This window comes from Melopsittacus undulatus, assembly GCF_012275295.1.
Source record: "Melopsittacus undulatus isolate bMelUnd1 chromosome 20 unlocalized genomic scaffold, bMelUnd1.mat.Z SUPER_20_unloc_1, whole genome shotgun sequence".
NCBI lineage: Eukaryota > Metazoa > Chordata > Aves > Psittaciformes > Psittaculidae > Melopsittacus > Melopsittacus undulatus.
This window is the reverse complement of record NW_022993934.1, coordinates 539140-564677: the sequence shown is the minus strand read 5'-3', so window position 1 is coordinate 564677 and position 25538 is coordinate 539140. Positions and strand designations below refer to the sequence as shown.

The 25538-nt window shown below is 60.4% G+C and overlaps 6 protein-coding genes across 11 annotated transcripts; 3 read left to right on the top strand and 3 right to left on the bottom strand.

Annotated features, from left to right (window-relative positions):
• The first annotated feature begins 124 nt into the window (after positions 1-124).
• On the top strand, positions 125-4367 carry ILF2 (interleukin enhancer binding factor 2). Of its 2 annotated transcripts, none has more exons than XM_034073459.1 (14): positions 125-251; positions 732-773; positions 1140-1182; positions 1999-2103; positions 2301-2378; positions 2521-2623; positions 2706-2771; positions 2923-3039; positions 3152-3230; positions 3326-3413; positions 3491-3552; positions 3695-3809; positions 3879-3969; positions 4092-4367. In XM_034073459.1, the coding sequence occupies exons 1-14, from the start codon at positions 247-249 to the stop codon at positions 4250-4252; spliced, it is 1155 nt and encodes a 384-aa protein (XP_033929350.1). In that variant the 5' UTR covers positions 125-246; the 3' UTR covers positions 4253-4367. The 2 variants fall into 2 exon arrangements, with proteins under 2 accessions (XP_033929350.1, XP_033929349.1); XM_034073458.1 differs by having other exon boundaries at positions 732-791.
• Positions 4368-4404: 37 nt separating this feature from the next.
• SNAPIN (SNAP associated protein) lies at positions 4405-5493 on the bottom strand. The gene is made up of 4 exons (XM_034073460.1): positions 5362-5493; positions 4934-4980; positions 4736-4854; positions 4405-4658 (listed from the first exon to the last, which is right to left on the bottom strand). The coding sequence occupies exons 1-4, from the start codon at positions 5469-5471 to the stop codon at positions 4566-4568; spliced, it is 369 nt and encodes a 122-aa protein (XP_033929351.1). The 5' UTR covers positions 5472-5493; the 3' UTR covers positions 4405-4565.
• A 1008-nt stretch (positions 5494-6501) lies between these two features.
• On the bottom strand, positions 6502-14073 carry CHTOP (chromatin target of PRMT1). Of its 2 annotated transcripts, none has more exons than XM_005140890.4 (6): positions 13922-14073; positions 12822-12903; positions 11259-11412; positions 8571-8754; positions 8312-8449; positions 6502-7516 (listed from the first exon to the last, which is right to left on the bottom strand). In XM_005140890.4, the coding sequence occupies exons 2-6, from the start codon at positions 12884-12886 to the stop codon at positions 7314-7316; spliced, it is 744 nt and encodes a 247-aa protein (XP_005140947.1). In that variant the 5' UTR covers positions 12887-12903; positions 13922-14073; the 3' UTR covers positions 6502-7313. The 2 variants fall into 2 exon arrangements, with proteins under 2 accessions (XP_005140947.1, XP_005140946.1); XM_005140889.4 differs by having other exon boundaries at positions 8571-8757; positions 13922-14069.
• Positions 14074-15190: 1117 nt separating this feature from the next.
• LOC101871484 (protein S100-A1) lies at positions 15191-21043 on the bottom strand. 4 transcript variants are annotated; one of them, XM_031054688.2, is made up of 3 exons: positions 20946-21043; positions 15575-15723; positions 15191-15445 (listed from the first exon to the last, which is right to left on the bottom strand). In XM_031054688.2, the coding sequence occupies exons 1-3, from the start codon at positions 20998-21000 to the stop codon at positions 15302-15304; spliced, it is 348 nt and encodes a 115-aa protein (XP_030910548.1). In that variant the 5' UTR covers positions 21001-21043; the 3' UTR covers positions 15191-15301. The 4 variants fall into 4 exon arrangements, with proteins under 4 accessions (XP_030910548.1, XP_030910549.1, XP_030910550.1 ...); XM_031054689.2 differs by lacking the exon at positions 20946-21043 and adding an exon at positions 17428-17520; XM_031054690.2 differs by lacking the exon at positions 20946-21043 and adding an exon at positions 17424-17491.
• LOC117438050 (protein S100-A13) lies at positions 18571-20071 on the top strand. The gene is made up of 3 exons (XM_034073418.1): positions 18571-19079; positions 19277-19433; positions 19883-20071. The coding sequence occupies exons 2-3, from the start codon at positions 19299-19301 to the stop codon at positions 20015-20017; spliced, it is 270 nt and encodes an 89-aa protein (XP_033929309.1). The 5' UTR covers positions 18571-19079; positions 19277-19298; the 3' UTR covers positions 20018-20071.
• S100A14 (S100 calcium binding protein A14) lies at positions 21012-23693 on the top strand. Its single transcript, XM_005140901.3, has 4 exons — positions 21012-21162; positions 21346-21428; positions 22597-22743; positions 22845-23693. Exons 2-4 carry the CDS (start codon positions 21396-21398, stop codon positions 22962-22964), a joined length of 300 nt encoding a protein of 99 aa, XP_005140958.1. The 5' UTR covers positions 21012-21162; positions 21346-21395; the 3' UTR covers positions 22965-23693.
• The last annotated feature ends 1845 nt before the right edge of the window (positions 23694-25538 follow it).

Sequence of the window (25538 nt, the reverse complement as noted above, 5' to 3'; positions counted from 1 at the left end):
CAGCGCTGTAGGTAACCGCTCTGCGCATGCGCGACAACCTCCGCTCCATTCATACCTATAGCAGCTCTCCCAGCCATGACCGCTCCCTCCCCCCCCTTTGATCGACATCCTCTTGAACCAATAGGATGCCAGCTCCTCGCTGGCAGTGGGCGGGACCACACGGGCGCCAGCCAATAAGCGGCCAGGTTGTTGCGTGGCGCCGGCAGCTCAGAGCGGAGGGGACTCATTGTTGGGCACGGCGGGACCATGAGGTGCGGGGCTCGGGGGGGGGGGGAGTCCGGTTCCCGTTCCCGTCCCCCGGTTCCCGTTCCCCCGTTCCCCCGTTCCCGTCCCCCGGTTCCCGTTAACGCCGTTCCCGATCCCGTTCCCATTCCCGTTCCCCGTTCCCGTTAACGCCATTCCCATTAACGCCGTTCCCCGGTTCCCGTTCCCGTCCCCGTTCACGTTCACGCCGTTCCCGTTAACGCCGATCCCGTTCCCATTCCCGTTCCCATTAACGCCGTTCCCGTTCCCCGGTTCCCGTTCCCCGTTCCCGTTAACGCCGTTCCCCGGTTCCCGTTCCCCGTTAACGCCGCTCCCGTTAACGCCGTTCCCGTTCCCCGGTTCCCGCTCCCATTAACGCCATTCCCATTAACGCCATTCCCATTAACGCCATTCCCATTAACGCCATTCCCATTAACGCCATTCCCATTAACGCCGCTCCCGTTAACGCCGCTCCCGTCTCTCCGCAGGGGTGACCGAGGCAGAGGCCGCGGCGGACGCTTTGGTTCCAGGGGAGGCCCTGGCAGTGGGCGAGTCCGGCTTCTGCTCTAGCGAGGGTGGCTCTTTAGCTCGGCAGGAGCGGGGGGGCTGCTGTGGGCACCGGGACGGGGGGGCCGGAGCTGGCAGCGTAGAGCAGGACAGCGGTGAGGGTAGGACGGGGGGGGGGGAGGGGAGCGGCCCCCACGGGCTGCGGGCACGGGGGGCTCCGGTGCGCGGCCAGGGCCCGTTGGCACCGGGGCAGGGCTCAGCTGTGGACAGTGGGGTCAGATGAAGCCTTTCCCGTTTCTATAGGGCCTTTCTTGCGTCTCGGGGCTGGGTGGGTGTCCCCCCCTCGATCAGAGGATAAAGTTGGTTCTTGTCTCCTTTCATCCCTTTAGGTTCCGGCCCTTTGTGCCGCACATCCCCTTTGATTTCTATGTCGTGAGTAAGCTGTTGGCAGGGCACAACCCGTGTAAGGCTGAGCCCCCAACCCCGTGGGCTGGTTTAGGGTAACCGGAGGCAAGGAGTGCGCTGGGGATGCTCCTGGTTCCATAATGACCCCGAATAGGTCTCATTGTGGGAGTCTGTGTTACCTGGGATGCAGGGGGGGGGTAACAACCACAACCAGTGCCCCCCCCGACCCCAGTTCCTGGGCTTGCTCCAGGAGCTGCCGTTCACCCATCGGATGCTCTCCAGGCTCTTTGTGCTGTGTCGCTCATGGGATTGTGCTGCACTGGGATGAAGGAAGCTTCAAGCTCATCCTGCTCCAGTCCCTGTGTCCATCCTGGCCTTGAGCACTGCCAGGGATGGGGCAGCCACAGCTTCTCCATTCAGCCCATGCCAGTGTCCCATCACCCGCACAGGGAAGAGCTGTTTCCTCAAGGACCAACAGCAACACACGTTTCCCCCTTTAGATGAGGAACCAGTTCCCTCCTCCTGCCCAGTGACTTCCCATTAGGATACAGGACATCCAGAGCAAACAGTGATGGAATCATCCACTCCAGGGCCTAAACCCCCTCTTCCTAAGCCCATCCATTAGAGCCGCCTGCCTGCATGCTGCTGCCTCCTTGCACCGCGGGGGTCCCATTGGAGCAGGGGGAGCTGCCTTAGGCTGTACAGGCAGGATGGGCAGCTCCGGATGGAGCACCGGGACATGGTGCCAGGCTCCGGTGCTGGTGCTCTGGTGGTGGCACTGGTGCTGGTGCTGGCACTGGTGCTCTGGTGCTGGTGCTGGGCTCACCTCTGATCCCCCTGCAGTGTGAAATGGCTTTCCCCCGCGTGAAGCCGGCTGCGGATGAGAGCGGCTTCAGTGAGGCCTTGCTCAAGAGGAACCAGGACCTGGCTCCCACTGCTGCCGAGCAGGTTCCGTGTGGGACCCCCCGTTTGGCTGGGGGGGAGCAGGGGGGGAAGAGGGCCCTGCAGAGCGGGGGGCACTGGGGGTCTCTGCTATGGGGCAGGGCTGGGTGCTGGGTGCATGGTGCTGGGTGTATGGTGCTGGGTGCTCTGCCACCTGATGGAGGAGGCAGATGTGACCCCCCCTCCATGTGCTTCCTTTCCAGGCATCCATCCTTTCTCTGGTGACCAAGATAAACAATGTGATTGACAACCTGATTGTAGCACCAGGGACGTTCGAAGTGGTGAGGCCAGAAGCGGATGGGATGGGGATGGGATGGGGATGGGATGGGGATAGGGGGATATTCCCTGTTCCTGCTCCCAGCCGTGGCTCCGGCTCCTGCCTGTGCCGTGTGTTTCCCCGTGGCTGCTCTGCTCTTCCCGCAGCAAATCGAGGAGGTTCGGCAGGTGGGATCCTACAAGAAGGGGACCATGACCACAGGCCACAATGTGGCTGATCTGGTTGTGATCCTCAAGATCCTGCCCACCCGTGAGTATTGGCCACACGTCCTCCCCTGGCGCTGGGCTCAGCTCCTGCTCTCACCCCTGCTCCTGCTCCTTCTCCTTCCCAGTGGAAGCTGTGGCAGCCTTGGGAAACAAAGTGGTGGAGAGCCTGCGAGCTCAGGACCCTGCTGAAGGTGGGATGGGGCTTCCAGCCTATGGGCTTGAGGGGGGGAACCCCACAGCTCAACCCCCTGGAGCCCTGGTGCCCAGCAGGGACATGTGTCCCCTCTGCTGTTCCCCCCAAGCTTTTCCAGCCCTTCCATGAGGAATTCTCTGTGTCCCCAGTTCTGACCATGCTGACCAACGAGACAGGCTTTGAGATCAGCTCAGCCGATGCCACAGTGAAGATCCTCATCACCACTGTGCCCCCCAACCTGCGCAAGCTGGACCCGGAGCTGCACCGTGAGGGCTCCTTGCTGCCCATGGGGGATCCTTGTGGGGCCCAGGGAGCTTCCCAAGGCCCATCCCTGTCCTCCTTCCCCTCCATCCCAGCCCTTTGTGCTGCTTCTTGCAGTGGACATCAAGGTGCTGCAGAGCGCCCTGGCTGCCATCAGGCACGCGCGCTGGTTCGAGGAGAACGCCTCACAGTCCACGTGAGTTTGGGCTCCTCGGGAATTCCGAGGTGGGAATTCCGAGGTGGGAGCCCCAGGAGAGCTCTCCTGAGCCCCTTTCCCATTCCCTGCTCCAGGGTCAAGGTCTTGATCCGGCTGCTGAAGGACCTGAGGATTCGGTTCCCTGGCTTTGAGCCCCTCACGCCCTGGATCCTGGACCTGCTGGTGCGTGTGCCATGGGAATGCTGCCGGTGACATTCCCGAGCTCATCCCAACTCCCTCTTGTGTCCTCACCTCTCCAGGGTCACTATGCTGTGATGAACAACCCCACCCGGCAGCCCCTGGCTCTCAACATTGCCTACAGGTCTGGTGCTGCTTCCTTCCCCCCAGAAATCCCTGTTCCCACCCAGGTTCTGAGCACATCCAAGCAAAGCAGCATCTCAGGGCTTGAAGGGATGTTTCCATGCTGGAATGCTCTCCTAACCTCAGACCATCTGATCCCATAGGCGCTGCCTCCAGATCCTGGCCGCTGGGCTCTTCCTCCCTGGCTCCGTGGGCATCACGGATCCCTGTGAGAGTGGGAACTTCCGAGTGCACACGGTCATGACCCTGGAGCAGCAGGTGAGCCCCTGCCCTGCGGGGCTGGGATCAGGAGCCCTGCATGGCCTGAGCCTGCCCTGTCCCGTGCAGGACATGGTGTGTTACACTGCCCAGACCCTCGTCCGCATCCTCTCCCATGGAGGATACAGGAAAATCCTTGGCCAGGAGGGTGACGCCAGCTGTGAGTGGTGCTGGGGCCAACACGGGAGCTGCTGGAAGCCTCCAGGCCTGGAGCAATGGGAAGGCTTCCATGGGGCTGGGGTTTGGCTGTGCTGCTCCAAGCCCCCGGGTTGGGCTTTGCAGACCTGGCTTCGGAGATGTCCACGTGGGATGGGGTCATAGTGACACCTTCAGAGAAGGCCTATGAGAAACCTCCGGAGAAGAAGGAAGGAGAAGAGGAAGAAGAGAACCAGGAGGAACCTGCTGCAGGTGAGGAGGAGGAGAGCATGGAGACGCAGGAGTGACTGCCCATGGACCTGGGGCTGCGGCAGTGCCCTGAGCAGAGGAACGAGCCCACGACCTGGTCCCTGTCTGTGTTTTTATAAGCTGTGCATTAAAACGTTTCCCCCTCTCTTTGGAGCACGTCCTGGTCGGGTGAAGGGCAGGACACGATGGGCACGGGGCCGGGATGCAGTCGTCAGCCCAGCAGCACCTTTATTACAGCACCTCTGCCCATCCCATAGCCCCGGGGGGGGAGATCCTGCTCCCTCCTGCCCCATTCCCATCACTGTCCATCGGGGGCTGCCCCAGCCGCGCTCCTGGGGCTCGGGCACAGCCTCACTTGCCCGGGTAGGCTCCGGCTGCCTCCAGCATCGCTCTCCTCCGCACGGTCTCCTTGGCCACGCTGTGGTTGAGCCTCCGCAGCCGCTCCTGTGCCAGGGCAGCCGTCAGGATGGAGGGGATTGGAACCTTGTGCTTTGCTCCCCATTCCCCCCCATTGGGCTGACCTGTGCGTTCTGCAGGATGTTGTTGACCAGCACCACCCTGCGCCGCGCGTTCAGCAGCTTCTTCACGTAGGGGTCGAGGTCCAGAGCCACCTTCTGGTCCTCATTGATGCGGCAGAGCTCTGGGGAGGAGGGGGCAGAGGGTGGGACCCCCATGGCTTACAGGTGACCCCCCATGTCCCGGCAGTGCCCCCCGCTCACCAGTGGCCAGGCTGTCGATGTGCTCCCGCAGCTCCACTTGGCTCTCCCTGCGGAGGGGACAGCTCCAAGCTCCACGGCCGGGACACCCCAAACCCGTCCGTCCTCCACCGGGCACCCAGCGCCCCGTGAGCCCAGCTCCGTGCAGCTACCGAGCCGCCATCTGCCCCCTCAGCCCCGATCCCCTCAGCCCCGATCCCCTCAGCCCCGATCCCCTCAGCCCCCGATCCCCTCAGCCCCCGATCCCCTCAGCCCCGATCCCCTCAGCCCCCGATCCCCTCAGCCCCCGATCCCCTCAGCCCCCGATCCCCTCAGCCCCCGATCCCCTCAGCCCCCGATCCCCCTCAGGCCCGATCCCCCTCACCCCCCGGTCCAGCCCCGCTCCCAGCCCCGCTCCAGCCCCGCTCCGCTCCCCGCTCCGCTCCCCTCACCTCACTGCCCGGACGTTCCCATCCAGCTGTCTCACCGCCGGCCGCAGGAACTGCAGCAGCCCCTCCGCGAACAGCTCCCGAGCCGCGGGGCCTCCGCCGCCCGCCGCCATCACGGCCGGGAATGGCGTCCCCTCAGCGGGGGGGGGGGGGAAGCGGCTTCCGCGGGGCATGATGGGAAATGTAGTCCAAAGGGGGGCAGGGGATGCTGGGAAATGTAGTCCTAAAGGGTCGCAGGGGATGCTGGGAGCTGCAGTCCACAGCGCCCCCGCCGGTGGCACCGCGCTCCTGCAGTACCGGCGCAGGCGCTGACGCCGTTTGGGGTTTTTTGTATCGTTTTGGGGTTTTTTACCATTTTCCGGTTTTTTATCATTTTCGGCCGGTTCACACTCAAAGCTCAGCGCGGGGGGGGGGGGGGGGGGGGGGGGTCACGTGGAGCTCCCGGTCCTGCAGCTGCAGAGTGGGGCAGCAGCACCAGGGCCCCCAGTGGGGTCAGAGCTGTAACAGGGGTCTCAGCATCAGCTCCCATAGGAGCGGGGGACACTCACCCATAGCCCTTTGGGGGGGGTTTGGGGTACCCCAATACCCATGTTCCCCACGCAAGGGGAGGGTTTGCATTGGGTATCATGGCAGCGTTCAAGGCCAGGCTGGACAGGGGGCTCAGAACATCCTGCTCCAGTGGAAAACACCTGGTTGATCCCATGGCCAAGCCCCAGAACCAGCCCTGTCCCCCCCAATCCCACAGCCTCCCCATGGACGAGGCCCCAGCTCCATCTCCTCAGCTCCAGGGCTGCCCAGTTTGCTCCGCAGTGATCCCAAGGGCAGGGACAAACGGACTGATGGGTGTTGGGTGCAGGCTTGGTTCCTGCAGGACCTCCTGCTCCCAGGGACAGGGGATGCTCCCATGGGCAGAGGATGGGGCAGGAGGGATGCTCATGGGCCATCCTGCCACATCCTAACTCCAGGGGTTGGGGGGGCTGGAGGCTCCCTGGTTTGGGGGCTATGGGATGGGGTCAATAGGAACCGGGACAGGAACCGGGACCTCCAAAGCAGGCTCTGCTCATTCGGGGCCTGCTTCCCCAGACCCCCCTGGCCCTGACAATCCCCATTCCCAGGGAAAACAAGCACCAGAGAGTCCACAACTGCTTTGATGACTTCTCCTTTGTTTACAACAAACCAGAGCCACAAGAGTCCATGGAACTGGAACTGTTCACATTATGGCTGAATCCAACGGGGCACAGACCCCTGCCCGCACAGGCACAACGGGAACTGGGGGGTTACACCATAAGGGATGACTGTTGGACCCTGCTGTTTGAAGAGTCCCAACTTCACCCTCCCTGCTGTCATTTGAACTTCCTGCTTCCAATTCCTGTATCCAGAGACGGAAACCACTGGCTCCAACACAACGAAAAGAAGCCAAAGTTTAATCTAAAAACCATAGTAAAACTCAGCTTAAAGGAAGTTTGCAACCTGGGCAGCAACACTGGCTACCGACACGAGGAAACAACAGTGTGGGGCAAAGCTGGCGTGGGGAGTGCCACAAGGAAACCTGCTCCGAGGATCTGTCCTCCTGGGAAAGGGGTTTTTGTTGCTTCAGGATGGGTTCAAACTGAGCCACGGGTGGAAGCTCGGCCCTGGGATGGTGTTCGGGGATGGGGTGATCCCAAATGCCACCACGGAGCTTGGAAGAGGCACGGAACCACAGGGTCGTGTCACCAGCACCAGTGTCAGAGGGTTCCCGTTCGTGGTGGGGGGGAAGAGGAGAAATAAAGATATAAAAACAATCCCAAAGGAAGAGGTTTCATACAACAGAGAGTATCAAAACGTGACAGGAAGACACTAAAGCCTGGGCTGCTCCCTAGGCCGGCGGCTCCTCCCGGTGGGAATCAGGCTTCTTCCAGGTTTAGCTTACGGGCACCACACACCAACTTCCACAAGTCTCTGGGAAAGGCCCTTCAGTCGTTGGACTCGGGGTCTGTCTGAGCCATGTAAGCATCCAGCTCAGCATCCAGGTGTCCTTTCGTCTTAGACATGTAGGCATCCAACTGGTTATCCAGCTGCTCCTTGGTGAGCGCCGGCCGTGCCGATCCTCTGCCGCGGCCCCGGCCTCTGCCGCGGCCTCCGAAGCCGCCCCGGCCCCGGCCGGCCATGCCGCGACCTTGGGGGGGGACAAGAGGATGGTTAGAGCCAGCACAGCCTTTGGGGATCCTGGTGCCCGATCCCAACACCCACCCGCTGACATTCCCAGGATTCCACCTGCCTCTGGTTCAGGCTGAGTTTTGGTGGCCAAGGAGCAACAGCATCAGCCCCTCCAAGCCTGTTCTGCCATGGAATGCTGAGGTTTGCAGCCAAACTCAGCCCAAATGTGTCAGGCTGAAGCTGTGGAGGGATCAGCAGCTTCTTGAGAAGTGCTCCCACAAACATGGAGCCAATCCCCACAGGATCAGGAGGGCACATCTGGCTGAAACATGAACCACCCCCAGCACAGCTGTCTCATCTCCTCCTGCTTCACACATCCCTGCGGTGGAGAGAGTCCATTTATCCAAACGGATTCAGTTCCAGAGGCTGAATTTGAGTTCATTTTGCAGGATTCAGACTTTCTCCTCTGCTCATTTCCCCCTGACTGATGGTTTTCAAAGCCCCCTGGTGTACACAGGCCCTGCAGCACATCCTTCAGACGAGGAGGCAGAGCAGTCCTCCTCAATAGGAGTTCCTGCTGCCTCCCCACTGTTCCAAGCCATGGGTACAACTCCAGCAGCCATGCCCAGAGCCCTCTGTGGGACACTGGCACAGTCAGGGAGCTCCACTGGGTGTTCTGGGAGTTAAAGCCTTCATTTAGCACTATGCCGAGCATGGATTCAGAGGGGTTTGGGGCTGCACCACTCCTGGGTTCCAGGCCTTAAACAGAAGGAATTACAGCTCCCTTTGTGTTATTACCCTTGCGAGCACCAACCTCTGCCTCCAAGTCCTCCACGACCCATTGCGCCTCGGCCCAGACCTCCTCTTCCAGGGCCACCACGGCCTCGAAGGCCACCTCTCCTCAGGCCCATCCTGGGGGATATCCCTCGTCCTCCACGAAGCAGGCTCTGACCTGTGAGAGAGGGAATTCCAATGGGAAAGCCATCAGTTTTCCGAAGGAAAGAAAGACAGAAAGAAAGAACATGTTTCCATGCTGTCAAGAGCATCCAGTGCCACAGGGATCAGGATCTGACCTCGGAGTGGGATTCCTCCTCGCAGCAGAGCTCTGGCTCCCCGGCCTCCACGCATGGCTCCCCGTGGCAAACCCCTCTGCCCCATGGACAATCCTCTTCCCCCCATGGCTCCACGAGCGAGGGGCCCTGCTGGTCGCCCTAACCGGGCCTGGATGTTGCTTTTCCCGAGGCGTTGCTTCAAGCTCTTCTGGAATAAAAGACGTGTAAGAAAAAAGGGGGGGGAAAGTCATGCAGCAATCGTGGACTTGCCCCACAACCAGCACAGTTGTCACCCATCAACACAACAGGGGTGCTGCTCTGGTGTATGTGATGGTAAGGAAACCAGAGGGCTACCAGCTCTCTGGAATATCTCATCAAGCTTCTAAGGCAGACTAGTGTGGGAGGGAGAACTGGTGCAGAGAGCAAAGGCCTCAGTCTGCCCAGAGACAAGGAAGCACTTTACTCTCGGCTTTCAGCAGCGCTGCTCAGGCCAAAGCCAAGCACATCCTTCATCCTAAAGGCAGCCCAATGATCCCTTCTGCTGGGATAGTCCAAGCAGATCCCTGCTGCACAAACCCAGCCTCCCTCCACAGAAGTGACATCTGTGAGCCACACACCATGGATACCATTCCTTAACCCCGTCCTGTTTCCTGTTTCCATACAAAGCTAGGAAAAGCATCCACTTTTCCGTTTATACAAGAAGCAAACTATACTGAAGAGATTTACCCTCACCAGAGCAGCAGCAGAACAGTCATCACTGTGTGCTTGGCTTCTGAAGTGGGTTCTTCACCAGAATCCATTCCCCAGAGCTCCTGCTCCCAAAATGCTCACACAGAAGGGCTGCAGACACGGCTCAACTCCTCACCAAGGTGGGCTTTACATCCCAGCTTAGGCATTTTCCCAACAGCCTAAACCAGGAGCCTCTCTCCTGTGCCCACCCTCACCAGCAGAAAGAGAAAGCACGTGTATGATCCACATCCAACTACTCCTTGATGTCACCTGCCAGCCAACTTTGAAGTTAAGCTGCTGGACCTGGGGCAGAAGCAGGCCCAAGAGCGTTGGCAGTGTTGGCCCTTCCGCTCTGCCCCAGTAGCAGTCGGTACAAAGGGGTTTGCATTAACGACACAGCACAGGAGGTTTATTTAAGCACTCGTGCACTCAGCTGCAAACCACAAACTGCTCCACAGGAGCTCAGAATGGTCCCTTTGGAGAGGACCCACATCCCAAAGGATCAGGTGATAGCTGCACTTGGGAAAACCCAATCACCATGTCAACTTCCAGAGCCCAACTTCAAAGAGCAACACACCAGAATCCAGGTTCCCAACCCCCCATGGCTCTGGGAGGCTGCCTGGCACCACAGCCTGTCCTTAACAATGGGAGCCTCAAGAGACCTTAAGCAGCAGCTGCATTCCTCTATCAGAGTGAGCCCTGAACGTGGGAGGAGGAAGAATTCCAGCTATGTGGGGAGGAGGCTCAGCTGAGACATTTCCAAGGCTTCCTCTTGTGGGAGCAAATGTACAGAATTCCATGGAACTAACATACAGAATTCCATGGAACTAACAGTGCACTCAAGGCAGGCGATGCTGCTGCTTGAGCTCACTGCAGAGCTGAGGCCCTACCCCACAGGCTTCAATTTCACAGGATCCCAGCCTTGTCTGGGTTAAAGGGAGCTTAAGGCTCATCCAGCCCCACGGGCAGGGACCCCTTCCACTGGAGCAGCTGCTCCAAGCCCCTGTGTCCAACCTGGCCTTGAGCACTGCCAGGGATGGGGCAGCCACAGCTTCTCTGGGCACCCTGTGCCAGCACCTCAGCACCCTCACAGGGAACAGCTTCTGCCTAAGAGCTCAGCTCAGTCTCCCCTTGGGCAGGTTCAAGCCATTCCCCTTGGCCTGTCCCTACATCCCTTGTCCCAAGCCCCTCTCCAGCTTTCCTGCAGCCCCTTTAGGCACTGGAGCTGCTCTCAGGTCTCCCCTTCAGGAGCCTTCTCTTCTCCAGGCTGCCCCAGCCCAGCTCTCTCAGCCTGGCTCCAGAGCAGGGATGCTCCAGCCCTCACAGCATCTCCAACACCTCACATCCTTCAATGCCTACACCTCCTCTTGAAGCTTCTCTTAGCAGCCATCCCTCCTGCCGCTTCTCTCAGTCCAGAGTTAGGGAGAAGCACACTGATTTCAGCAGGGAAATTCAGATCTAACAAATGTGTTTGGGTCTTCTGCTCTACTGCCAGAAAGCAACTGGAGGAACATAACCTGTAGGACTCAGCACTGAAAGGTGAAAGGATAAATACTCTTTATCTAAGGAGAATTCAACCCTGTGCCTTAAATCCAGGCCTGCATTCAGCCCCACATCAGTTTGTTCCTCTGTTCCTTGCAGCCAGCTGCTATGAAGGGAGTGCACCAGGAGAGGATGGAGCTGGGGATGGGAGCAACCAGCCTCAACTGGGCAGTTGGAACTGCAGCTAGAGTGTGAGGTGAAGCACTCGCAGATCCAGAAACCCAGACTGAGAACCAGTGCTCTGCAAAAACAGAGAGGAGACATCAACAACCAGCACAACCCCCACACGAAGCACCGAGTCACAAAAGCATTACTTATCTACAGCAAAAAGTGGCATCTCCTGCACGTCCCTTCCAGGTCTCCCAGTCTGAATATCCAAGAGCATATTCCCCAGTCCACGTGCTGGTGCCAGGCATCAGAACCGTGGCTGTCTCTCACCTGTTTGAGCTTCAAAGCAGCCTGGACAGAAGGTCTGTTCTCCATCTGCTGGGCCAGTCTTCTGTTTCTGGCACTGGCTAGCTGCTGCTGCTGCTGCATGGTAGCCCGAATATTCACTGGCATCGGCTGTTTGTTCTTCAGCATGTTAGTAAAGCTTCAAGGTCGAATAAAACGGGTGTTTAAAGAAAGCTTTTATTACATACATTTATTGGCATTTCATGGTTCTCAAGACTGGATCTCCAGATCCCATGAACCTTATGTAAAAGAGTGGTACTTAGGTCACGGCATATGGGATTAGGTATTCCTTGTTTTCCACAAGTGTGCAAGAACTGGAAACTCAGAAATGATGCTGTGTATTAACTGAGAAGTGAGAAAGCTTTAGGCTCCTGAGGTTAGAAATGGCAGAAGGAATGAAAACAAGCAATAAGCAGAGATGGTCGTGACAGATGGGAGAGGACATCACAGGAACACAAAACCAAATGGAAATCTGACTGCAAAAGCCAAATCCACCCTCAAGGAGGGGTAAAAACTCCAGGCCAAAAGGCACCTTAACAGCAGACATTCCCCTAAGGACAGTCTGGTGGCCTCTGGTGTCCCATAGGAGAAATGGCACCAGCCAAGTGGGGTTGCTTGGAGAAACAGTTCCCTTGGCAATTTCTTTGGGGCACGAAGGATCTTCTCTTTGGGAGGATACGGGAGCAGCAAGATGGCAAACCTCCTTAGGAGCAGCCCATCTGCATCCTGCTGGGATGGGGACTATGGACTGACCAAACCAAAACAGGCTTAACAAGGCCTCCCCTGCCCTTCTCCTCTTCCCTAGGATAACTTTAAGCACCACTTTGGCCTCTACGTCCATCTCCCTGCAGCACTTACGAGAGCAGGGGCAGCACAAACACAGCTCTATTTCTCCCTGGCTCCATGCTACCAACACAGATAATCCAAGGGTGGTGAGTAGGAAAGCGAACCAGAACCGCATTGCTGTTAGTTACCAGTGTCGAACTGCACGAGCTCAACGGCATGGAAAAACCAGAGGAATACTCAACAGAAGAAACAAAGGCATCAAGGCAAGAGAGAGAAAAAAAGACATGGAGATGAAGCAAAGCATTTGCCTCTTACAAGGCCCAAAACGTTGTTAAAGGGCCTTTGGGCTTGTTTCAGTGGCCTGCTGCCTGCCTCTTACAGGCCAGACCACATGCACGTGTGTCTGCCTCGGACAAAGCAGCGAGGCTCCTGCAGCTTGGGTAACATGCTACCGTGCTGCAGCATCGACCCGCTCAATGTAAAACACACGTGGAAGAGAAAAGGGAGGGTGTGAGCTTTTCTCTCGGGTGATAAGCATCCCACCACATTCACTATCAAACCGCCACGGATCGAACCACTCGCCCTTTTAAGCTCGGGTACCAGCTTTGGCGCAGTTTAAGGCAGAGGTGCCTAAGCCATCTGCTTGCTTTAGTGAGGTGGCAAGAGGGCCGAAACCACGCTGGTGTATGGTTTGTGGGGGGGGGCCATGATAACTAAGGACAACGATTTCTTATGAGCTGAAGCTGCTGTTGGCTTCCTCACCGCTCGTTCAGAGACATCTTGGTGGTGCTCTTGAGCACGACCTTCGGTGCTGACTGTGCAGCCATCTTCAGCTCAAGAGAATCTGCAAGGCAAGGAGAAGGGCTTCAAGCAAACAGCAGGACCCTCGTGAACCCACCGCATGCTGGAGGGGCAGGGGCAGTAACAGGGCTGCTGTTGCCTTGTGGAGCGTGAAACCCGTGCTAAGGAAGGGTTTATACATCCCCGAGGCAAACGGACTCATCCTTACTCAGAAACAGGCCCGTTGGCAGGGGCAATGCTGCAAACCTCACCCCCCAGCCATCAAACCAGCACCTCAATGCCTTGCTTAGGCCAGGATCCAATGCACTGCCACACTCCCCACACTCTCAGCATCAGCAATAGGGCAGGCCCGGCTTGCTTGAAGGCAGATTATCACCCCCTCAGCAAGAAACCCTCTATGTTACATTACAGAAGTCCCAAACAGCTTAAAACCGTTAAGATTCCACCCTCCGAATGTGCTTATCACCACTTGGGACAGATATAAAGCGTAAGTGGAGGGGGGGTTAGGGCCTAACGCTGCTCTATGGGGTTCTCCACCACAGGAGCTGCCCACGAAAGCAGCACCGGGATTTAACGGGAGCTGTTCCCGATGCTCCAGCCCCAGTGCCCTGGCACTGGAACGGGCTCACCTCCAACCTTACAACGATGCGGACCCATCTGTCCCGTTCTGAACAATTCGAATCAAATTTAACGGTCGACAGCACTCACCCTCCAAACACCTCGAACACCCGCTTTCTTTACCGAGTTTTAGCACAGATCACATAGGAACGGAGCCAACAGGCAGCCGGAACCCGCTTTTTAATTAAAAATGGGGTTTTAAAGCACTTTTTCCCCCCTCAACAACGCAGAGGCAGGGGAGAAAGCCGAGGCCTGCCCTGGGTGAGCAATCGAGCCCTCCAACCCCAGCCCTGCGTGCACAAAGCCCTGGCACCGGCAACAACCGCCATGCATGCGGCCAAGGACCAACCCCCCCCCCGCCGCCTCAGCGCCCCTGCGGCCTCCACTTCGGAGCCGCTCTCCGTCCCTCCCCGCAGCCCTGGGGCAGGACCGGCCGCTCTCACCGAAGCCGACGGTCGCCAGGTCCCGGCAGCGGTGGCCGCGGGTGGCGCGGGGCAGACTCAGCGCCCTCCGCCGCTCCCGCAGGGCTCCAACGACAAAATGGCGGCGGTACCACAGGAACCCCCCCTCCCTCCACTGGGCAAAATGGCGGCCGCGTCGGCGCGCAGAGGGAAGGGGCGGAGTCAGGCGCGTCCCTACGGGCTCTGCTATTGGGTGGGCAGTGATGACGTTGGGGCTTGCGGCGCGGCTATTGGCTGGTGCCGGGCGGGATGGGGATGGGATGGGAATGGGAATGGGATGGGGATGGGGATGGGGATGGGGATGGGAATGGGATGGGGATGGGGATGGGGATGGGATGGGGATGGGATGGGGATGGGGATGGGGATGGGGATGGGATGGGGATGGGGATGGGATGGGATGGGATGAGATGAGCTTAAAGCTCATCCAGCTCCAAAGCAGGGACCCCTTCCACTGAGCAGGTTGCTCCAAGCCCCGTCCAACACTGCCAGGGATGGGGCATCCAAACCTTCTCCATTCAACCCATCCCAGTGTCCCAAAACCCTCACAGGGAACAGCTCCTGCCCCAGATCCCGTCTCCATCTCCCCTCGGGCAGGTTCAAGCCATTCCCCTTGGCCTGTCCCTACATCCCTTGTCCCAAGCCCCTCTCCAGGTTTCCTGCAGCCCCTTCAGGCCCTGGAGCTGCTCTCAGGTCTCCCCTTCAGGCTCCCTCAGCCCCGCTCCAGAGGATGCTCCCACACCCTCCCATGCTGTGTCCTCCACCTCCTCTTTAAGCTCCTTTAACCACCCGTCCCCTTCAATGGCTCAAACCCAACACGAGCAGGGCCCCGAGCTCCTCTCCTGGGCATTAAACCGGTTCCTGCCCCGTTCCCGTCCCACACCCGCACAGAGGGGCACTGATTGCAGCAGGGACACGGACCCGGGGCCGGCCCCAGACGGTGGCGCTGCCGGTCCGGGCGCCGCTGGCCCCGCTCCCGCTGGCCGAGCCCATAGGAACCGGTTCCTCCGGCCCCATGGGGTGCGGTGCCCGGGACGTGCCCCAGCCCCATAGCCCCGTATTGCCCCCCCCATCCCGGACCCCCATAGCCCCGCATTGCCCCCCACACCCCCCCGGCCATGTCCTGCACCCCAATGGGTGAGACCCTCTAGGGCAGGGTGCGATGGAGGCACCGGGATGCCCTCAGGTGGCTTTTCCCTATGGCTTAGGAGGGTATCCCCAAGGAAGGGGACACCTGGAAGAGCAGGACCTGACAGGGCTGCCTTTATTATGGAGCTGGATCCCAGTGGGATGCTGCGGGCTGGGAAGCGGAGGGGAGCTGGGGACAGGATGCTCTGTGCTTTGGGGTGCTCAGCCGGGATGGGGTCAGGCGCTCTCCCAGAAGAAGGTGTTGCAGGCCACGGTCAGGGCGGCCACCAGGACCACGTACTCCTGGAAGTCCACTTCCCCATCGCCGTTCTCATCCAGGTCCTGCATGATCTTCTCCACGGCTCCCGTGTCCTTCTGGGTCTGCGTTTTGGGGTGTGTGTGACAGCATCAGCATTGAATGCCCCATAACATAGGAAGGAAAAGGGGGACCCCTCTCCCTGCATCCCATCGCATCCCATCGCATCCCATCGCATCCCATAGCATCCCTACCTCCAGGAAGCAGCCCAGCTCGCTCTGCAGCAGCTCCTTCAGCTCCTTCTTGCTCAGCTTGTACTTGTCCCCCTCTTTGCCCGAGTAGTGATGGAAGACGTTGATGAGCGTCTCCATGGCCCCTTCCAGCTGCGAGGCCATGATTCCGGCTGCGGGGAAGCACCCATTGTGTTACGGGAGGCACCCACCAGCTCCCCCCTTTACCATAAGGAGCATCCCCCAATCGCATCCCCTTTGTGCTTCCCTATAGGGCAGAGCTGGCAATGGGGGTGTCCGTATCTCTGCATCCCACCATGGACCTGGGCTCACCTGAGCTCTGCTGCTCCGAGTGCTCCGGGCTGGGCTAAGCGGGGCCGTTAAATAAGCTCCAGGCCCCCTCCCTGCGGGAGGATCTGATACCAGGGCTGGACAGTCCGGCTGGCACCGCTGGGCCCCCCTGCCGGGGGCCGGGATACAGGGAACCCGCATCCGTGGTACCCAGGGGCCGCTTCACCCCACAGCGCTCCAGGCTGGTGGACAGGAGCACATCCAGCCCCATCAGTGCTATGGGATGGGGATGCTGAGTCACTTTGGGGGTGTTTGGGTCCTGCTTTGACCTTTGCCATGAGGCTGTGCCCTGTGGGTCATAGGATCATGGAATCACGGGAATGGGTTGGAAGGAGCTTAAAGCACATCTAGAGCCACGGGAGGGTTTCCTGGAAGAGCCTCGGATGCCCCAGTGGGATCCCGGCATCCCCATCACTCAGCACCACTGCCGGCTCCATCCCATCCCTCCTCCCTCCGCTGGATCCGGTGTCCTGGGCCGTGCAATGGGAGCCAATGGAGCCGGGGGGGGAGCCCGGGGGGGCTATCGGGTGACCCGCACACAGAGGAGCCTCTTGTGGAGCGAACAAGAGCTCCCCAATCCCAGCCCCGAGGTTGCCGCAGCAACGGCTCCGTCGGGAAACCGGATTCCCCATGGCAGGCGCTGATAACCCGGCTCTGGTTACGGAGCAGGAGCCCTCCAGCCTCGGGACCATTCCCAGTCCCCCCATTGTGCTCTGGGAGCTGCTCCATGTGGGTTTTCGCAAGAGCCGGTTGGTGCCAGGCTCCTTATCCCGGATTCCAGCCCTCAGCTGGGGCTGATCATATCCTGCTCCCTCCTTTGCCGGCTCCTGCACTTCCTGTGCCTGGGAAGGGCCATGTCCCTGCCTGGGGACCCCTGTTCACCCGGTGCATGAGGGGTTGGGGTCTTGGGGGGTCCTGTCCTGTGCATGGAGCAGTTGAGTTGGGAAGGGGGGGTTGTTCTGGATGGAATTGGGGTCCTGGCTGGAATTAGGGGTCCCGGATGGAAAAGTGGGTCCCAGACTGAGCTGCGGGTCCCAAATGGAAGCTGACATCCTGGATGGAATCTCAGGAGCTGCTCCCCAGCAGGATACAGCTCCAGGTTGGCTCTGGGCAGCGAAGGGGGGACCCTGGGGCCGGGATCCCTATGGAAGACCAGCTCCAGAGCCTGGAAGAGGCTTTTCCAGGGGAAGCAGGACAGGAGCCGGTGGCACTCACTGGCCATGTCCCATCCCTGGTGCGACGGCAACGGCAGGATCCGGCCACCCCTTCCCGGAAGCCTGATCCCAGTTAGGATGCAGCTGCTGGGACAGGAATGGGCATTGCCATTGGCTCCTGAGCTTAACTACAGCCCCGATCCCTGTGTGTGAGGTGGCACAGGGACACCATGGGCTGAGGTCTGACCCCGGCTCCCATCCCGGAGAGCAGGATCAGGCCAGGCCATGGCCACGCACGGGCACCGAGGAGGTGATGGAGGGGCCGTGGTCCTGCTCCCGGCGCTGCTGGCACTGGGATGAGCTCTTACCCACCGGGAGCAGCCGGGGCCGTGCCAGGAGGGTTGCACACAGCTTGGAACAGGTTTCAGCTGCTGCTGCTCCCCCACTGCTCCACTTGCACCCAGTTCAACCGGTTGCTCCAGTTGCTGGGGCCGGGGCTGGGCTGAGCCCATTGCCGGAGCAGGGAAGAGGCTTTTCCATGCCTGGGGTTTGTGGAGCTGCTCGGATGGCATCGAGCATCCCTCACATCGGGGCTGCCCAATGAGGCCTGAGAGCTCATGTGGTTGGGATCCAATGGGACAATGCATGGGGCCAGGGATGCGCCTGCAGCCTGTGCTCTCATCCCAACACACAGGGTAACTGGGATGCTCTGCCCTCTCCCCGCAGCACCAGATCCCTATGGATGGGTGGCTGTGCCCTGCCCATGGGGACAGCCCTGAGCAGGGATCCCCACTTCAACCCTGTGGCTGGGCCGCATCCTGTGGCGGGGCTGCTGCAGCTCCTCGCCCCATCCTGGCACCCCGAATTCCAGAGGCAGGGAGTCATGGGCCCGCCTGGCTCTTGGGGCCGGTGATTCACCCCAATTGTCCCTGTCCCTGACTCAACCCGGAGCTTTCCTAAGCCACCATCCCTGTCCCCTGACGTGGGGCCCAGCGGAAGTCCTGTCCCCATGTCCCACATCATGGGGAAGGGATTGGACCGGACTGGGGCTGCAGGAAGCCAATTCCTGCCCCATGAGCTGGTGTGATGGGTGCGGGGTGGGGACCAGGCCACCCATTCCCATCCCTATGGCACAGGGAACATGTCAGGGCTCAGCAGTGAGCTTTGTGGGTCCCCAGAACACTGCTGGGGGGGGATCCCCTTCCCATGGCTCTGCTGGGGGGGGGGGATGGAGATGGGGATATCCCCATGGATACGCTCCCCATGCCATGGTACCCGGGATGCCTCTGCCATGTGCTGGGCAGAGATGAGACCCCCCCCAGCACTGGTCAGACCTGGGACACTGGGACATGGGATGTGGCCGTGGGAACCGCGGTGCCATGGGCTGGAGCTGTGCGGATCCCGGATGGAAGCGTGCCAGTGCTGCCATGTTATAAATACCCCATGATTAAAGGGGAAAGGCTCCATCCAACCCCCTCATTAATGTGGATTAATTAATTCCCACAAAGCCCACTGTTAATAGGGGTGATGGCCGTGGGTGGCTGAGTCACAACTCTCACTCCCTGCGGGTCCCCATGGCCGGATCACAGCCTGGGATGTGCCACCGGGAATGCCAGGGTGCTGGGGCCTCAGCCCAGTGCAGCCTGCAGGGATGCACTTAGGGATGAACACTTGGGATGCTCAATCCCTATGGGATGCTTGAGCCCGGAGATGCTGAGATGAACCCGCTGTGTCCCCTCTGCATCCTGGTGCCATCCTGGAGCATCCCATCAGTGCCCTGGAGCCCAGGTTCACATCACACTGAGCTTGATCCATTGCCCACAATGGGGAGGGAGCAGAGGAGGACGTGGGTGCGTCCGGGCAGTGCCGGTGCCTCCGTCAATCCGGCTACAACAGGAAGCCCTATTCCAGAGGCACAGAGAGGGGGAAACACGGGTCTGAAACCTCCCATAGGGTCTGAAACCTCCCGGGGGGGGGGGGGTGCTGAGGCCGGTCTGCAGTTCCTCTGCCTGCAGGAGCCAGGGGTAAGTAGGGAATTCCCGTAAGGAACAGCCCCGGCCCCTGTGTTTGCAGCAGGAAACCTCGGCTGTGTCCCCATCCGTTCCCCATGTGCCCCATGGCACCGGAGCACTCACGGGCCCTGCTCCCCCCTGCGCCCTGGGCTGGGGGAGAGGGGTCCCCTTCTCCCCATCCATCCCCCCCATGCCTCTGACCCTGCCAGCCCCACACCTCTGCCCTGCCCCATGGAGCTGACCCAGCTGGAGGAGGCCATAGAGAAGCTGGTGACCACGTTCCTCAGCTGCGCAGGGCAGGAGGGCTCCATGACCCCCGACCAGTTCAGGGCCCTGGTGCAGCTCCAGCTGCCCAGCCTGGTGCAGGTGAGAGGGGCAGAGCCTGGGGGGGGGTGGGGGCTGCTCTGGTACCCTGGGGTGTGTGAGCAAGAGTGAGCAGCAGCTCCTGCTGCCCCCGTGCTCATCCTTGTGTCCGTCCCCTTCCCATCCCATCCCCATCCCCATCCCCATCCCCATCCCCACTTGCATCCAACCTCCATCCCCATACACAACCATCTCCAACCCATCCCCATCCCCAACCCCACCACCATCCTCATCCTCATCTCCATCCCCATCTCCATCCCATCCCCATCCCCACCATCATCCCCATCCTCATCTCCATCCTCAGCTCCATCCCCATCCCATCCCCACCCCCATCCTCATTCCATCCCTTTCCCTTTCCCCATTCATTCCCCATTCTCTTCCCCATTCCTTTCCCACCCCCATTCCCATCCCGCTGGGCACCAGGACTGAGCCTGCCCCTGTTCTCCCTGCAGGACATCCCTTCCCTGGAGGAGAAGATGCAGGAGCTGGATGTGAACAAGGACCATGAGCTGGAGTTCAGCGAGTACTGGAAGCTCATGGGGGAGGTGGCCAAGGCCATAAGGAGGGAGGACACTGGGAAGCAGTGATGGAGCTGGTGGGAATCTCCTCCATAGCCGAGCTAATAAAGGAGCATCCCCTGAGCCTGAGCATCACTGCTGGTCCTACTGAGGGGCTCTGGTTTGGGCACCCATCTGCATCACCCCATCACCACCACACTGTGCGGGCTGGGGCTCACTGTGCTCTTGTGGTGATGGGGCCGTTCCCAAACCACCTCTGCCCCCCCTACACCCACAAACACCTTCCTGCTCAGTGCAACCCCAATGGGCGGCAGGGATGTGGGGCTGGGGTGGAGCTCAGGACCACCTCCAGCCTTGGCACCTCCACAGCATCAGTGCTCATCCCCTTGGGTAGCATTGGTGGGAGCAGCATCTCCCAATGCCCCAAACTGAGCTGCCATTGGCAGCATCCAGCTCCCAGACCCTGGCATTGTTGGGACCCCCAAACCAGTTCCATTGGCAGGACCCAGCTCCCAGACCCTGGCATTGCTGGGGACCCCAAACCAGTTCCATTGGCAGGACCCAGACCCTGGCATTGCTGGGGATCCCCAAACCGATTCCATTGGCAGCATCCAGCTCCCAGACCCTGGCATTGTTGGGACCCCCAAACCGGTTCCATTGGCAGCATCCAGCTCCCAGACCCTGGCATTGCTGGGGACCCCAAACCAGTTCCATTGGCAGGACCCAGACCCTGGCATTGCTGGGGATCCCCAAACCGATTCCATTGGCAGCATCCAGCTCCCAGACCCTGGCATTGTTGGGACCCCCAAACCGATTCCATTGGCAGCACCCAGCTCCCAGACCCTGGCATTGCTGGGGACCCCAAACCAGTTCCATTGGCAGCACCCAGCTCCCAGACCCTGGCATTGCTGGGAACCCTCGAACCGGTTCCATTGGCAGCACCCAGCTCCCAGACCCTGGCATTGCTGGGGACCCCCCAACCCCCTCCATGGGGTACCCGGCGGCTGTTCCCACGCGGCTCCAACCATCCCATCCTTGCCTATTGGAGCCATCCCTGTGGCTGGAAGGAGGCGGTTCCAGCCCCACGCTGGCTTAGGGCCAGGCTCGGGATCAGGCCTTGCCCCACACCGCAGCCGGGAGCTCCCACTCACACCTCCCAGTATAAAACCCCTGCGCACCACAGCCCGCGCACAGCAGCACAGCCCCGGCAGCAGGTGAGTGACCCGGCACCAGCACAGGGGATGGGGGTTCCCAGCAGACCCATCCTGCTCCCGTTGGCTTTGCCATGACTCGTTCCCATTGGGACGTGTCCCGGCAGCTCCCGCATCCCATCCCTGCGCTGACGGACGGGAACCTTCCCTCCCAATCCCATTGCTGAGCCCGGCTCTCTCCTGCAGCTCCCTTGGAGAGGACAGCCCAGCAGCACCAGTGAGGAGCCGGAGCAGCCATGGGCCAGTGCAACTGCCGCAAGAAGCGCAAGGTCCAGGAGCGATGCTGTTGGTGGCAATGGGAGGGCCGGGACCCCATTGGGATGTGGGTGCAGGATCCATCCCTGAGGATGGGCTGGCTCCGAGCAGCATCCTGGAGGCAGTGGAGGAGCCGAGGGGCTGGTTTGGGCTTGGAGCCGCTTGGAAGCTCAGGGAAGGAGGCAGCTCCCATGGATGTGCCTTCGGGAGCTGAGCTTGCTCCTTGCGACCCCTCCGAGGATGCCCCATGGCAGAAAGGCTCCTGTTGTCCTCGGCTCTCAACAGGGGCTGCCCCTTTGCACCTGAGCAGGATCTGGCCGGGGCTGAGGCTCTGAAGATTGTTGCCTTCTTCCTAAAGGCCTTTGCCTGATGTGGTTTGAGAGCATTGCAAGGGGAAACCGCAGATGCCGAGTGAATCACCTCCGCTTCCCTCCCACCATGGCTTTAGCATTGAGTGGATGGGGATGCTGCGAGCACGGGGCTCTGCCCCCCCAAAACCTGCTTGGGAAACGGGGTTGGGGGGGTGTTCTGCAGCCCCAATGGGGCTCCTGCTGCTCCGAGCCCCAGCCCAGCACTGACTCATTGCCTCCATCCATCACTTGTGCAAAGGAGAGGAAGAACCAGTCCGGACGGCAGCGCGGCCCCCGCGCTCTGGGTGTAGACGCCGGGGTGGCGGAGCCTGGCTGGCCCCGGGCAGGGAGCAGCCTGGGCAAGCAGGGGCAGGGGGGGACAAGGCTGCAGGGAGGGGAGGCACAGCAAGGTGGGGGGTACGGGGGGGCTGAGGATGGGAGAGCTTGTATGGAGGGATGCAACATCTGGATGGGGGTTTGACATCTGGATGGTGGAGTTCACATCTGGACGGAGTGGTCTGGCATGGGTATGGAGTGGTCATGAATCTATAGAGTGGTCTCACATCTGTATGGAGAGGTCTGGCATCAGGATGGTCTTGCAGCTGTATAGACTGGTTTCGCACCAGTACAGAGGGTATCACATCTGGATGGAGGGTCTTGCAGCTGTACGGGGGCCTCGCCTCTGTGCAGTGAGGCCTTACTCTAAGAAGGGGTCTCCCCTCTGTGCTGAAGGGGTTATGTGGATAAGGGGCTCACCATGTAGTTCATGGGTAGAACATCTGGCACATCTGTTCGGGGGCTCCTGTCTGAGTGTCCCTGTTTCCCTGCTCAGGACTGCCAGGAGCTCACTGATGTGGAACGCGCCATCGAGACCGTCATCAACCAGTTCCATTGCTATGCAGTGAAGGGCCAGAAGGAATACCTGACCCCCAACGAGATGCAGGAGCTGGTGGTGCAGAAGCTGCCCCACTTGGGGAAGGTGAGAGCAGAGCCCTGGTGTGGGCAGGGGGGGCAGGGGCTGCCTGTGGGACCCCCCATCTCCATCTCACCCCAATGCTTTCTTCCCCCCTCCCGCTGCAGTGTGTTGGACCCCTGGAAGAGAAGATCGAGTGCATGGGAGACCCTGACGAGGCCAAGCTGGAGTTTGGGGAGTACTGGGACATGATGGGGGATGCAGCCAAGGGCTGCCGGAGGAAGTAGAGGGCGGTGGGGGGACGGGAAGGCGCCCGAGGCCTCAGGCTCTGCACACAGACCCGGAGGAGGCTGCTGGTCCCGGTGGGATGCGCCTGGGATGCACCACACTGTCCTGCCGGGACTCATCTCCTCCTGCATCCCTACCCGGGGCGGAGGGATCCCCCTCCCCGGCTCCATTCCTGCCCTCTCCTTCCCATCCGGACACCTCCCTTCCCATCCCCAGCACGGGTGTGGTAAAGGGGGTTCCTGGCTCCGGCTCTGGAGCCTCCTTCTCCCTTTGCTCCAGAGCCTTTATCCCAGGGGTTATCCCACCTCCGGCCCTGAGACGCCTCCGGTTGCAGCTCCCCCAGCCCCAGAGCATCACAGCGAGAGGGACTCAGCTGCTTCCCCCCCCAGATCCCTCGGATGTTGGGGCTCGTCCCCCTGCCACTGATGGGACCCCCTGTGCCTTGTGCTTCCAGCACCTCCAGGGTACCCCAGTGCCAGGGCCAGCATCAGGGTCTCCATGCCTGGCCTGGGGGTTGTTCCTGCTCTTCCCGCAGGGCAGGGACTGTGGTGCCTTGTGCCTGGCCAGGTTTTGGGGGTGCTAAGCCAGGGGGGATGCTCCCCCATTTGCCCCTCTTGAGGGCTGCTGGCCCCTGGCTGGGCTCGGGGCTGGGATGGTGACGGGTTGTTACCAGCTTGCAACCAGTTTTGTATAAGTTAATAAAGGAAAACACTGGAAAATCCCAGCCAGGATGGGGTGACCCTGCTTGTCCTTGGTGGGAGAGGGAAAGGGGGGACAGGAGGGATGGGGCTGCAGCCACCATGGCTCTGAGCATCACTACTGCTGGGCTGCACAGCCCTGCTGGGCCCAGTGCTGAGCTTAGGGTACGAGGGATGCTTTGGGGGTGCAGGGGATGCTGAAGAGGTACAAGGGATGCTGGGGGGTACAGGGGATGCTGGGGGGTATAAGGGATGCTGTGAGGTACAGGGGATGCTGGGGGGTATAAGGGATGCTGTGGGGTACAAGGGATGCTGTGGGGTACAAGGGATGCTGGGGGGTACAGGGGATGCTGTGGGGTACAGGGGATGCTGGGGGGTACAAGGGATGTGAGGTACAGGGGATGCTGTGGGTGATCATGGTCCTGGGGGAATGCAGGTTGCTGTAATGGTTCTTGATTCCTGGGGTGGCTCCTGCCCAGTGGTCCCATTTGAGGGCACCCCACAAGCAGAACCATGTGGTGTGCACGGACCAGGCACCCCCAAAACTCGGGGCATGGGCTCAGAAGGAGCTGAGGATCCAGCAGCACGAACCCCATGTCACAGGATGTGGGATTTCGCTGTCACTGCGGCACACTGGAAAGCAGTGAAGGCCACAAAGTGGCTCATTGGGATGGGGCTGAGTGCATGGGGGCCAAAAATGGGCTTGAAAGGTGCCGAGCGCTGTGAGTTATCCCCTATTCCCTCTCCCACTGCACCATTCCCACTGTGCTGTGTCCTGGAGGAGCCTCCATGGGATGCAGACCCCTGAACCAGAGCTAGTGGAGGGACCTCAGCAGTGTTGGTGCTGCAGGGACAACCCCAAAGGTGAACAAACCCAACCCAAAGGTGATAGGAGCCGAGGCAGGGCCATGGTGGCAGCAGGGCCATGGTGGCAGCAGGGCTATGGTGGCAGCAGGACCATGGTGGCAGCAGGACCATGGTGGCAGCAGGGCCATGGTGGCAGCAGCACCCACACCGCGGCTCAGCCATGGCCACCTGTGTCTCCTCTCACCTTGGGCTGGATTTCACAATGGGAATGACTGTTTCTTGTCCCTGCCTTGGCAACATCCATGGCAATGAAGCAGAGAGGTGTGGGGTGTGCTTGACGAGGCAGGAAATGTGTCAGATGGTTGGGGTGATGATGGGGGAAAAGGGGAACCAAGGCTCCGGGATCCTCTTCCCAGCACCAGGCTGGGAACGTGCCTCCCATTTGTGGTTGGGAGACCGGCTCCTTGGCATGACGGAGCTGTCGGAGCCCTGGGATTCCTGCAGCATGAGGCAGCCTTGATAAGGATGTGTTGTTGATGGAAAGCCCTTGGGGTGATAGGAACAGCTCAGACCAAGGTGGTCGGTGCCCTTGGGGAGCCAACGTTGACCATGCAGGCAATGCCATGCAACACATCGTCCATGCCGTGAGCACCATCACAACCATCACCACAGCCCCCAGGGCTGGCTCTCATTGTCACCCCTTCCCTATGGGACACAAAGTGCTCCCAAGCTGGTGGGCACAGAGCAGGGAGCCCCACACACATGGGGCAGTGCCCTGTGATGGCTGCGGAGGGTACGTGGCTGCTCCCAGCACATGCACACGCCCTGGATGCCTGTAAAAAGAAGGGCCTGGATGTGGTTGTGACATCTGCCAGGCCCAGGAGGATAATGAGGGCTGTGATTCAGAGCTGAGCTGTTTGCCTGCGGCTCCGGGAGGGATTCCCACCCTCCAAGCTCTTGCATCAACGATACGGGAGCATCTCGGTCGAGAGCCGACGGCTTCCTCCCAACCGAGATTAGGGGGAAGCCAATGGAGAGGCTCTGGATGACACATCTGGGGTGTCCCTA